General features: G+C 37.0%; 1 protein-coding gene across 1 annotated transcript in view; it reads left to right on the top strand.

Annotated features, from left to right (window-relative positions):
- LOC114646605 (eukaryotic translation initiation factor 4 gamma 2-like) overlaps window positions 1–8,417 on the top strand; it is a 69,896-nt gene extending 61,479 nt beyond the window's left edge. The window contains exons 16-22 of the mRNA XM_051922573.1: window positions 54–158; window positions 237–452; window positions 623–881; window positions 969–1,173; window positions 3,049–3,257; window positions 3,394–3,515; window positions 7,363–8,417. Of these exons, the coding sequence (XP_051778533.1) occupies window positions 54–158; window positions 237–452; window positions 623–881; window positions 969–1,173; window positions 3,049–3,257; window positions 3,394–3,515; window positions 7,363–7,428 (1,182 nt within the window). The 3' untranslated portion in view covers window positions 7,429–8,417. The remainder of the gene's footprint in view (window positions 1–53; window positions 159–236; window positions 453–622; window positions 882–968; window positions 1,174–3,048; window positions 3,258–3,393; window positions 3,516–7,362) is intronic.
- The last annotated feature ends 4,119 nt before the right edge of the window (window positions 8,418–12,536 follow it).

Genomic DNA, 12,536 nt, shown 5'->3' with positions numbered 1-12,536 from the left:
AATGTGAATATTTAAGTTTTCTTTTATCCTGCAAACCTGTTCTTCCCATGCAGCCACCTCAGCTTGGTCTAAAAACCAATCCACCTCCAATTCAGGAGAAGCCTGCCAAAAATAGCAAGAGACCGGCTCCAGCTAAAGAGGAACTACTTAAAATGACTGTATGTTAATTTCAGACTTCTGCCTTGCATTTCTGGTGTGGTTGAGGGAGTTGTGAACATTTTCTTTTCAATTTTTAGGAAGCAATTGTTACGGAATTCATGAATAACAAAACAATAAATGATGCTGTCACTGGTCTCAGAGAGATGAAAGCTCCTAAACATTTTCTACCAGAGATGTTGAGCAAAATAATTCTGTGTTCGTTGGATCGCACGGATGATGATAAAGAACATGCCAGTACACTCATTCATTCTCTTAGACAAGAAGGATTAATCTCTGGTGAAAACTTCATGCAGGTATAATATGATAATGTACTTACATGACTCATGGTGAGAACACAAATGGGGGGGGCAAAGTGTCAATTTTTCTATATACATTGTCTCAAGGATATTAATTTTGAGTTCATTTTAATATTTGTCATCTTTAAAACTTACATACATTCAACATTTTTCTTTTTGTGGTTTAGGCTTTCTTAAATGTTCTGGACCAGTGTCCAAAGTTGGAGGTGGATATACCACTTGTTAAATCCTATCTGGCCCAGTTTGCAGCCCGTGCTGTTATTGCAGAGCTTATCACAATAGCAGAGTTGGCACAGCCTCTGGAGAATGGTACCCATTTTCCCTTGTTCTTACTGTGTCTTCAGCAAGCTGCAAAATTAAGGGATCGAGAGTGGCTCACTGAACTTTTTCAGCTAAGTAAGGTCAACATGCAAAAGATGTTGCCAGGTGAATATGCTTTGTTAAAATGTAACATTACAAATTAAAGATGTTTAATCTGTGCTAATTTTTTGGGTGGCATCTTTTCAATTTTAGAGATCGACCAGAACAAAGATCGTATGTTAGAAATCTTGGAAGGAAAAGGACTTAGTTTTCTGTTTCCACTTTTAAAGCTGGAGAAAGAGCTACTAAAACAGATTGAGGCAGACCCATCTCCTCAGGCAATCTATAAGTGGATCAAAGATAACATTTCACCAAAGCTTCATACAGACAAGGGATTTGTCAATATTCTTATGACCAGGTCAGTAGGGAGTGGTTTGTTTTTTTTTTTTTTTTACCTGTTCTAACTAGTGATTTGAACAAGGGTGCCTTTTGAAAACGGTGGCATATGATAAGAGGTGGAGTTCAACACATTTAAATTTATTTAAACAGAAAATCCATTTTTATATAATCGTGAAGCATCAGCTTACTAGTGTGTGGGGCAACTTTTTAAGTGGTAGGTAAGCAAGTGCTGTTTAAATTTTTAACTGCATCTAAACTGCAAGACTTTGAATGTGGATTCCTAAATTATGAATGCTAAGACCATATGGTCAGCCTAAGTATAAAATAACACAAGCTATTGCTTTCAGATTTCAAACATTCTATTATACAGCAACTGTCTGATTGGAAATTGAAATCCTCTGTCCCTTGAGCAAAGGAATCAGTGTGCACGAAGTGTTGCTTTAACAGAAAATGCTTCCTAGCTGTGAAGTACAAGGTTATAGACCTGTAGCCAGTTGTACTCCTTCCCATTGGGAATGTAATATCGAAGGCTTACTACATCGAAAATGAGCTACTTTGGTCATTAATAAGGTTCCTTATAGCCACCCTTTTTATTTCCTCATTAAATCTTTTAAAACCAGTATAAAGATTTTTTTCATTCCAAATTTTAACAAGAATTTGATCAACTTAAGTTGAACTGGCGAAACCGTAGTCCTTCAGTGTCAAGTCTGTTAGCAATGTGAGGAAATAGATTCCTGGCAGACATTAATAAATCTCAACTTTTTTTTTTTTTTTTTTTTTTAATTATCTTTGAAATGCCCATTTTTGTGTACATTGTTGCTTAGACAAGTTTATACTGAAAATCTAAAGTCTTCTAATGCATATATTAGAAAAGCCAATTGTGCAAGACATTGATACACTCTGTAGATCATAAGACCTTTTGGTTTTGGTTTAACATCTACTAGTTCTAGAATCCCTACTGTTTTTAGGCGAAGTATACTATTTTAACACATAAAGCCCTGCTTTTCTATAGAAATATTCTGTATACACTTCAAAGAAAATGCAAACTAACTTTGATAATTGTATATCGGATATATGCTATATTCATTACTGATCTTGTAATGTGCTATACACAAGTTGGCTAAATGAATTGTAGCAAAAGTAGTTGCCTGCCTCATTCTTGGGTCTTTGTTAGCAAAAAGGTCCACTTGTACTCCTTGGGTAGTTTGATCGATTTTTAAGTCTTCTCCTCTTGCCCATCCAGGCTATTAATGTATATGGGCATCAGGCTCTGAATGAATCCTTGTTCCTCAGGTGTTGAAATTTTTTCTGTTACCATCTTAATTGTAAGCAAAGCAAGACCAGTAAGTGTGCATAGGATTATCTACATTTTTAAAGACACAGACCATCAAATCAAAACAGTGGTGCCTAAGGACATGGTGAGCATGTATAAGTTGTCTGTCTACAAATGGCCACTTTTGAACAAAAAAATTAGCTGGTACAAGTCTGGTTGATTTGCTGAATCACTAGTTTTAAATTAGCTGTTTTGACTCCCCTTGTTATAATTTCCTGTTTATCTTTGGAAAATATTGAAATTAACTTATGGTTCCAATCTCTATCATGTTATCAATGTATTGGTTCCCTGAATCTGCAGAGTTCATTGTACTTAAATTTTTTTAAACCTACAGCAAAGGAAAAGAATTCTCATTTCTGTTTGCATATTATTGGTGTATTTAAAGTACTACCAACTATAAATTGGTCCAGCATAATGTATTTTAAAATGTTAGTCTTGCAAATAAGTTACAAGGGTATATACCCAGCCCTGAGGCTGGACTATGAAGAAAATGGTCAGATTTATACAGGAAGTGTTTTATTTTGAAAGTTTGTTTTCTTATTCCATATTTTGTGTTGACAGCTTCTTGCAGTACATTTCTCATGAAATGAGTCTGCCGGAGGGGGATGACCAGTTAACTGCTCCTACAAAGGAACAGCTAGACCAGGAGAAGCAGCTGCTACTTGCCTTCAAGCCCGTAATGCAGAAGTTTCTGCACGATCATGTTGACTTGCAGGTCAGTGCATTGTATGCACTGCAGGTTCACTGCAACAACACTAGTTTTCCAAAAGGTAAGTGTAAATTTCAGTACAAAATATGTTGAATCTAGCTGTTTGCCTCTTTGTGAAGATGTTGAAGAGTCCTGCTTTAATTTGTATGTCATTTGATCATTAGAGGAACTCATATTTTTGTAAAATGTAATTTTAGGCATGTTACTGCGGTTTTTTGTCAATTTTTATGATATGGAAATAATTGAAGAGGAAGCCTTCCTTGCATGGAAAGAAGATATCACTCAAGAGTTCCCTGGAAAAGGCAAAGCATTATTTCAGGTAATATGACTAACCTTTTAGGAAATCTTCTTTTAAAGGTTTGAAACCTGGATAATGTTCAGTATCTTAAATGGCGTATAAAATGGAGTGGTGTAGTACATCTTTTAAAATAGCCTGTTTTTAAAAGCTAGGACTGTAGCCTTTTGACTGTAGGACAGCTTTTTAGATCTGTTTATTTGTGTGCATCCAGCCTTTTGAATCCTGTATAGTTTCCTAGATTTCTGTTTTGCATCCTTAAATGGATTTGATCTTTTTTACAAGTTAAAATGAATGTTTACATAAGTTGCTCAAAAGATTTCTCTCATTGTAGAGCACATTGTTTAAGTCTTAAGGACATGGGTTGTGGGAGTGGAGCCTTAAATTTGGTATTTGGGGTACCACCTTTAGCAGCATTAACCATAAACAAATGTTTCCTTTGACTGTTGATCAGAACTGCGTTTATTTTTGAGTTTAGTCCTATTCCTCAAAGAATATCTCGGTCCATTTGTTTTTGTAGTATTGTACATGATCTCCTTGCTTTAATTAGTAGTGTTTAGGTCAGAATTTGGATTGTCCATTCTTGAAAGTGGAATTCTATTTAATCCATTCTCTCACGAATCCTTTATTGGGGGTGTCATTCATCCATTTTGATGGCAGTTATGAGAGTGCTTTGGGTCGTCGTTGTGTTGAAAAGTAAACATTCTGCCATCTTCAACTTTCTGGCAGAGGGTAGCAGGTTTTCCTCAAGAATTTGACAGTATTTTGCCCCATCAATTTTTCCTTCTTCCCTAACGAGAGCCCCAGGCCCTGCGGCAGAGAAACACCCCAACACAGGATGCTGCCACCTCCATGCTTTAATGTAGGTATGGTGTATTGTGGATGGTGAGCTGTATTGGATTTCTGCCAGATATGCCGTTTGGTATTGAGGCCAAATAGTTTGATTTTGGTCTCATCTGACCATAAGACCTTTTTCCACAAGGCATCAGAATCTTGAAGGTGCATTCTGGCAAAGCTCAAACGAGCCTTAATGTGGCCTTTCTTGAGAAGTGTCTTTTTCCTTGCGACCCACCCAAACAAGCCACGATTGTGGAGCACTTGTGAAATTGTTGTCACATGCACGCAATGACCACTCTTTGCCATAAAATCCTGTAACTCCTTCAAAGTGGCCATTGGCCACTTGCCACTTCTTTATTATGGACTTTACTGTGCTCCTTTGGATTGATAAAGCCTTTGAGATTTTTTTTTGTATTCCATCTCCTGCCTTATGTCTGTCCACAACTCTATCCCTGAGATCTTTTGAAAGTGTCTTGCCACCTATAGTCAGTTGTTTGCTGTTAGTTGCACTACCAAGCAAGGGGTCCTCCAGGCACAGCTGTTTTTATGCTTCACTAATCACACTGATTACAATTGATCACAAGTGGAAGCCAGTATATATTACATTGAGTAAGTAAAGCTGGAAAAATATTGGTTTGTGTGTTTTCATTTAAGGCTGTAAAGCAAAAAATGGGAATACAGGCGAAATTCTGTTACAACGAACTGCCAGGGACCTAAATTTTGTTGTAATGAAAATTTCGTAGTAATGAGATTCTGTATTTGTCACTATAGTGCTTTCTTTAAATTGCATCCAGGTGTTTGCAATCATTTCAATAGCTTCTTTCACGTTAATTTTCAATTCCTCCTGTCTACAAGTTACGCTGACGAGAGTTTTTCTCAGCATTTCCTTGTGGTGATACACTTTCGGGTGCAAATAATGCCCAAATCCAATGACTGAAGCACTGCTGTGCAATTGGGTGGGAGGAATTCAACGCAAACATTATCTAAATGTGGAAGCATGTTGTGTGGGCAGCACAGTTATCAATCAGAAGTCGAATCATCCTTCATATTGTCAGGTTTCTGAACTCTTTTGGGATAACCATAAACACAGACACACACACACCCCCAGCGGGGACGACATGCTGAAGTGCGTTCCAAAGTGTGATTGCCGCATCGTGGAAGATTGTTTGTCTGGGGCAGGCTCACAGCGCTGCAGTGAAGCACCACAGAAGTCCCGGTCTTGCACCCCAAAACAACAGTCTGAGTCTTGAATGAGTGCCGCATTAAGAGGAATGTTTCTTGAACGAGCATCACTTAAACACACACAAACTGCTTTTTCGACATCTTCAAATGCAGCAGTTTGTATACGTTTGCAACCCAAGATTTTTCTTTCTTTTTTGCTCGGTCTTTCAAGAAAGTCTACAGTGTCAATGGCGAAATTCCAAATTCACTGGCAATGTCTTTTTTTCTTTTTCTTCTGCAATCGAGCGATGCAAAAAAAAAAAAAAATCACCCCCACACCCCCCCCATATGAACTGTTATCATTTATTCGTGTGTGCCGTTTAGGGTGACTGTGTTAAATTCCAATGGATGTTTTTCAAATGTTGACAAGCAATAAGCAAAAGGTATCACTGAAAACCACAGAAAATTAAAACAGCAAAAAAACAGTATAAGGAAAGGTTTTTTTGAAGAGAAATTTTTAACAATTTTTGGGATCATTGTGCACAACTGAGCTGCGACCACAGAACTAACTCTGGATGATTCATTCAGGCATTTCAAGGTCTTTTGGGCACTTCGTTGTACTGAAAGTATCTGCTGAATGTATTTGGTAGTAACGAGATTTCTATAGGTTCTTGTCATATGGGGAAACTGTCGGGACCATAAAAATATTTCGTTGTAACGGAATTTTACCTGTATTTTGAAGGGGGTGCTTCTTTTCTATACCCACTGTATTTATCATAGTCTCATGGGAACAAACACTATCAAATGTAAGAAATACTATGTTTCTTGACTTGTCACTCTAGGGTTTATTGCTGCTTTTTGTTGTATTTGTAGAGTTCATTCCAGTGTTTGCACACTTGAGAGAAACTGGTTTTGAATTCCACTTCTGTACCATTTGCCTGTTACTTAACAGATGCCAAAGTTTTTAAACAAACTAAACTTGAACTGTACATAACCTCTGCTGAGGTCTTATGAAATCTCTCAATTTGACACTGCTTCTAACACAAAATTGAATAGGTTTTGTTTTTGTTTTTTTGTTTTTTTTTCCCTCTCAATCATTGATGTGTGGAGTATTTTTAAATCTGTTAGTTTAACAGATTATGGTGTGAAGTTTCTTTAATCAGGCTGTCTTTGTATAGAACTCTAAAAATTGATTACACTTTATAAGCCATTCAGGAAGAAAACCAGATGATACCAGATGTTTTACAGCTATTTATCCATATACAGGCAGTTCTGTTGATAGTGGCAGGATATTTACTACGTTAGTGGGATTTGCAGCTCTGTTAACAGTAGTGATTGATTATGGAAATAATTGCCATTCTTTTGGTATTTTTTGGCACTAATTTTTGCATAACATTGTTTGTAAGATGCAGAAAACATCTGAGAAGCTCCTTAGTTTTCAAAAGGTTAAACATTTGAAACTTTTAATTCTTTACCTACAAAGATGAAAATGGCCAAAGATGAAAATTAAGAAATGCAGCCCTCCTTGGGACTGTGTTAAACTCTAAAGAGGCATGATCCTTTGTCACTTAAGCTATTGAAAAGATGTCCTAAAAAAATATTTTATGTAAGATGCAGAGTTTCTACAACTTCACAATCAGTCTTGGAAGTGTCCAGTAAAGTAACTTGATTAGCATTTTATTAAACTAGGCAAAGTACCTGTAATGCTGCAGGTCTAAGTTGGAAGGAGAGTTCAGCCACATTATGTGAAGCTTTATGGTCAGTGCTTATAAAATTGTTTGTATACTCGTTCCATTTATTGAGTTAAATAGAAGTGACGTCTGCATGAAATACAGCGTAATCTAAAGAAATGTAATCTTTTTTTGGTCTTTAGGTAAATCAGTGGTTAACGTGGTTGGAGACAGCAGAAGAGGAGGAATCAGAAGATGAAGTGGATTAAAAAAATAAAAAATGGGAAAGCCTTAAATAGTGCTAGTATTGCCGAGACTTAATTTTTCTTGACCCAGAAAACCACTGTGGGACTTTTTTGGTCTTCTTAAAGGTCCCTGCTATGTTTAAGGTAGATTTTGGCCAATTCTGTCTGAATTAGAATACAGTGTCTTAAGCATAGTCTACCATCAGATGTTTAGAACCCCCCTCAATGTTTAGGAGACTTTATAATGTATTTAGCAGCATGCAATAAAATACATCTTCTGTTCTATATAGTGGCAGTAGATTGCAAGGACCGAAAATATATAAATATATATATAAATCTTTCTATATATATTCTTTTTGCTGCCATGTAGGCTTGTTTTAAACTGAAAAGCAACACTGTAGAAATGCACTTTGCTCAGTGTAATACTTGAGTCGTTGCAATATTCTAAATATCCCTTGATTGTTACAAAGAATCCTCAACTGTAATATCGGTTTTTGCCGTAACATTATAGTAATTTGCCTTTATTTCTACCTCCTAGTAATGGGCTTTGTTAAGTGTTTGGGTTGAATATCCTAAAGTAATGAAATTTAATGACATCATAAACTCCCTGCCAGTGGACAAGTTGGTACAACTTGATTTACTAGCACAAAAGATCAGATTGTGTGGTTAGCAAAAAGATCTTCAAGTGGTTGTGGTGGATATATGGAAACCTGCCCCCTACCATCTTATTTTGTGTTTAGCCCTTTTTAGTATTTGAAATGATCAAGTTTAGTTCACATTAACCCACCTCTTATTCCCAAGCATCCCAAGCACCCCTTATCTGTAACTAAAACGTTGTAATACTTGAACATATATATTATACAGTATATTCCATACTGCATGTTCAGGGACTCAAATAAAATCTCTGCCCATACAGTCTGATGTACAGCTTGTCAGCCTAGGAAGATGTGTATCAGAATGATTTTTTTTTTAAACTTGTCTTTTAAATGGTGAATAAAAAAAATTAACAAACACTTCTGAGTATTTATTTTTTGCTCTATTAAAAGCCTATGTATTGAATGTATTTTGGTATGCAAAAAAACTGCTAGGAACCCCTTTTTAACTAAACTGACTTCAAATCTCCAACAAATGTAATGAGTTTTGCATATACCAATAAAGTGTTTTGTATCTGTCTGGGCTTTGAGAAAACTCGAGTTATTCCTTATATTCCTGTAATGGCTTTGTAAGCCCTTTGTTGGCTTTTCTAGAGGTGTTAGTCCCAAGTTGATTAAGTGTCAGACTCATGCTGAAGTAGGCCCGACCAACGTCAGGAGTTCTTGATTTCAGTCCTTATTCTTGACAGCATTATTTTACAGAGAAAACAAAAGCTAAATTAAAGCACAATTATGAGCACCAAGGAGAAATCCGTTGCAGTATATAGGCTCCAGGATGCTGACCCTTAAAATTGAACATTAGTGTTTTGTGGTCTTTTTTTAAAAATGTCAGGTGTTGTATGCACCATAAAGATGTTTTCAAGTATAATCTAATTGCTTCCATGGGTTTCTGCTAGTATGATCTAAATGTTACATGTAATTCCCAGACCTGCACTGTGAAAATCCCATTTGTACAGGAAACTTTAATACTTGAGTTATTAAAGTGGTCACTTCATCTGGCTAGTACTGTATGTGGGTTCAGCTTCCTTTGGTTAAGCTGAAGTATCTGAGCAGTTGTAAGATGGTCGACTTCTACTTACTGTCAATGTAGAAGTGATCATTGGGTTAAGATTGATTTCTGTGCATTTTGACAAGTTGTATAAATTGTATTTAAAAAAAAAAACCCAAGTCTACACAGTGTAAAAATACTCCACCAAAAAACTACTACTCCTTACTGTGAAGCTGCCAGTTTCCCTTGGTTTGATGGCCCACGGGCATGGCTTCAACTATGTGGCGCCAAGCATCAGCATTTCTTAGGTCATTCCCTACATGTAAGAAGGCCTCATCACTTCTGCTGTTGTGCCAACATCTGTTTGGACACTCAAAGAGAATGAAATGGTATGTCCAGTTTTTGCTGGAAGTTTTGATTAGAGGATTGGCTGTTTTAAATATTCACTATATTGTCTTGCCACCCTTTCATTTGGAGTGTTAGGGCTGGTTTATAATTCACTCAGAATGCTTACATGCAGCGCATTCCCAGCATTCATTTCACATGTCCCCTGAGCATATCCTCAAATTCACACTGCATGCACGAGTTGCAGTACCTGTAAAAAAAAAAAAAAAATCGAGGGTGTAGTGTGTTTTAAGTTGGAACATTGTCAGTCTGTTTACTATCAACTTGTGACAGCAAGCCATCTTGCAGGATTGATGTGTGTGCTTTGATTGATGTGGTGCTGCAAATATCAAACTAAATGCTGACATACAAACGTATTTGTTGTGCTTTTGTTCATCTATTTCTTGCAAAGGCAATACAAGCATTACATTTTCGCCATTGTAATGACTATTTTAAAGGTCACAGATTCCAACTTGTGTGTTTTTTTTTTTGTTTGTTTTGTTTTCTCCCCCCCCCCCCCCCCCCCCCCCCCCCCCCATAATAGCATCAGAATTTTTGTGAGCCACAGAGAGAAAATTGGGGACACAGTGAAGAAGGTCCATTTTGTTATTAAACTGGAAATTCCATCATTGATCTTGAAATTTCCATTTTAGTTTGTCATTAAAGTAGACAGTTGTAAACATCTTAAAACATACCCATCTATTAATCGCTATGTGCTTCTGGGGCTTCCTCCTGCGTGGACAGCAGTGGCAGACAGCAATTGCCACACAGAACACATTAAATTTGATATCCCAGCTCTCTGGACATTTAGAATTCTTAGGTTTATACTTTATCATGTTCATGACAAAATGTGTTAAAAGCATGTATGTTACATTTTACAGATAGCTTCATTTAAGTAATGAACACAGTTATTAATTACACATGTAGGGGTGTCATGGTGTTGTAGCGGTAAGCACTGCTGTCTTGCAGTAGGGAGTCACTTCCCTGGTGTTCCATACCTGGAGTTTGCATGTTTTTCTTGTGGGTTTCCTTCCAAGGACATGCAGGTTTAGGGATTTGGTGATGCTAAAATGACGCTAGTGTACGTGGGTGCTTGTATTCACCTTGCGATAAGCTGATGCCCTGTCCATGGATTGTTTCTGCCTCATGCCTAATGTTAATTGGAATGGGCACATCCCTGGGTTGATGAATGTAATCATTAAACATCCATCCTTTACAGATAATATTGTGGCAAATTAATGGATGTTTTGGGCAATTCACAACATTGCAAAGCTGAATGTTTGTTTTCTCACCATGATATCTCACACTGCCTCCAGATTTGCATGAAGTATGTGTGCAAGTATAAACAGTACACCGATTTTGTAGCAATAGCGTCTGCAGGTGCTTTTGTGTGTGTGTGTCAGGGTGTGGATCATCCAAATGGCTGTTCATGTTGCTGGTAAATGCAAAAAACTATGCTTCTGGCAATTTGTGCAGGTTTATTTGTATTGTCCCTTATAAGAAAGATGTCAAAGAGCCATTTGAGTAATATACTTTAATCTGTCATTGCAAATTATTTCAGAATTTTGCCTTTAGAACCAGAACCTAGCTATCTATGGAAGTGTTTTAGGGTCAGGAAGAAGGAAAAAAAAAATTTTTTTTTTTCCTCCATGGTATATGTTGAGAATAAAATCCAACATGCCGACTTTATTCTCGACATTTCCATTTTGATCTCGATGCTTCTGTCGAGATTAAAGTCGACATGTTGATGTTTTATTTTGTCATTAAAGTAGAACGTTGTAAACTTCATCTTTAAAATAAATGATTTACTAGATTTTCTCAAAACCCGTCTTAACTAATGTAGCACATTTAAATGCTTTGTATTAAGTGTTCACCGATCAATACATTCACTTCATGATATTACTGCTCTCTGAAAATTTTGAATGGTAACATAAATACTTTTCATCATGAAAATATCATTTATTAAACATGTTGGCACAGTGGTGTAGAGGTTGTGATGTTGCCTTGAGTTTCCTTTCAAAGTCATGTAGGATGTGTGGGGTATTATTATGCTAAATTGACCTTAGTGTGTGTATGTGCTCGGATTCACCCTGCAATGAGCTGGCGGTCCCGTTCAGGAATTATTCTTGCCTCCTGCGCAATGCCTGCTGGTGTATGGGCACAACCCTGAATGGATGGCATAAACATGTATGATGAAGATTTTTCAAAGCTCCTTAAAAGTTCCAAACACTGTCCTAACTTTTATAGCTAGTTTTACTTTCACAGAGACGTTTATCATGTGGTGATTGGTTATGTGGAGAAAGAAAAAGGAAAGATAGGAAATGGGGGTTTGGTACATTTGCCAGAGACAGCTCTCCTACAATAAAGAGAGGCCTCTTAGAAGAGCATCCGTTGTATTCTGTGTGTGTGTCTCTGACCACCAGGTCACGAACCCAGCATTTACACAATATTTCAGTTAAAGCAGTGCTATACCCATTCATACATCCAGCTTTTTGGAGCCTCGTCACATCTGCCATAAAGGTTCTCTAAACTGAACGTAGACCTGGGGACTCCTTACTCTGAGAGAGCAGCACTACTGCCACACCACCATTCCCCCACGTTTAATACATACTTTAAGTAGCATTCTAAATGTTCAGAGAGCAGGAATATCATAAAGTGAATGTTTTCAATGTAGCAATCGCTACCTGCGCCTCATCTTCGTGCAGAGGAAATCGGTTTAAGAAGCGTGTAGCGATTCGGTTGGGGTACACTTAATACAAAGCATTTAATGTGCTATATTAGTTATGACACGGGGTTTGAGAAAATCTGGTAAACATTGATTTTAAGGTGGAAGTTTGCGACATGGCAAAGTTAAACTAGAGAGAAACAACAAGAGTTTGTAGTGGAAATGTCGACTTTAAGCTTGACTTAAATGGCGAGATTAAAGTGGAACTGTCAAGAATTAAGTAGACATGTCGAATTTTTTCTCGACATACACATTTTTTTTTTCTTCTCCATGGCCCTAATACACTTCTGTAGCTATCTCTAATTGCCTGATACTATTTAATTTCTCAAATGTTATTTACATTTAATCACACACACATTTAAGGTTCAACTGATTTTTTTCC

The sequence above is a fragment of the Erpetoichthys calabaricus genome, chromosome 2 (assembly GCF_900747795.2).
Source record: "Erpetoichthys calabaricus chromosome 2, fErpCal1.3, whole genome shotgun sequence".
Classification (NCBI taxonomy): Eukaryota; Metazoa; Chordata; class Cladistia; order Polypteriformes; family Polypteridae; genus Erpetoichthys; species Erpetoichthys calabaricus.
This window is presented reverse-complemented; position numbering and strand designations above follow the sequence as displayed.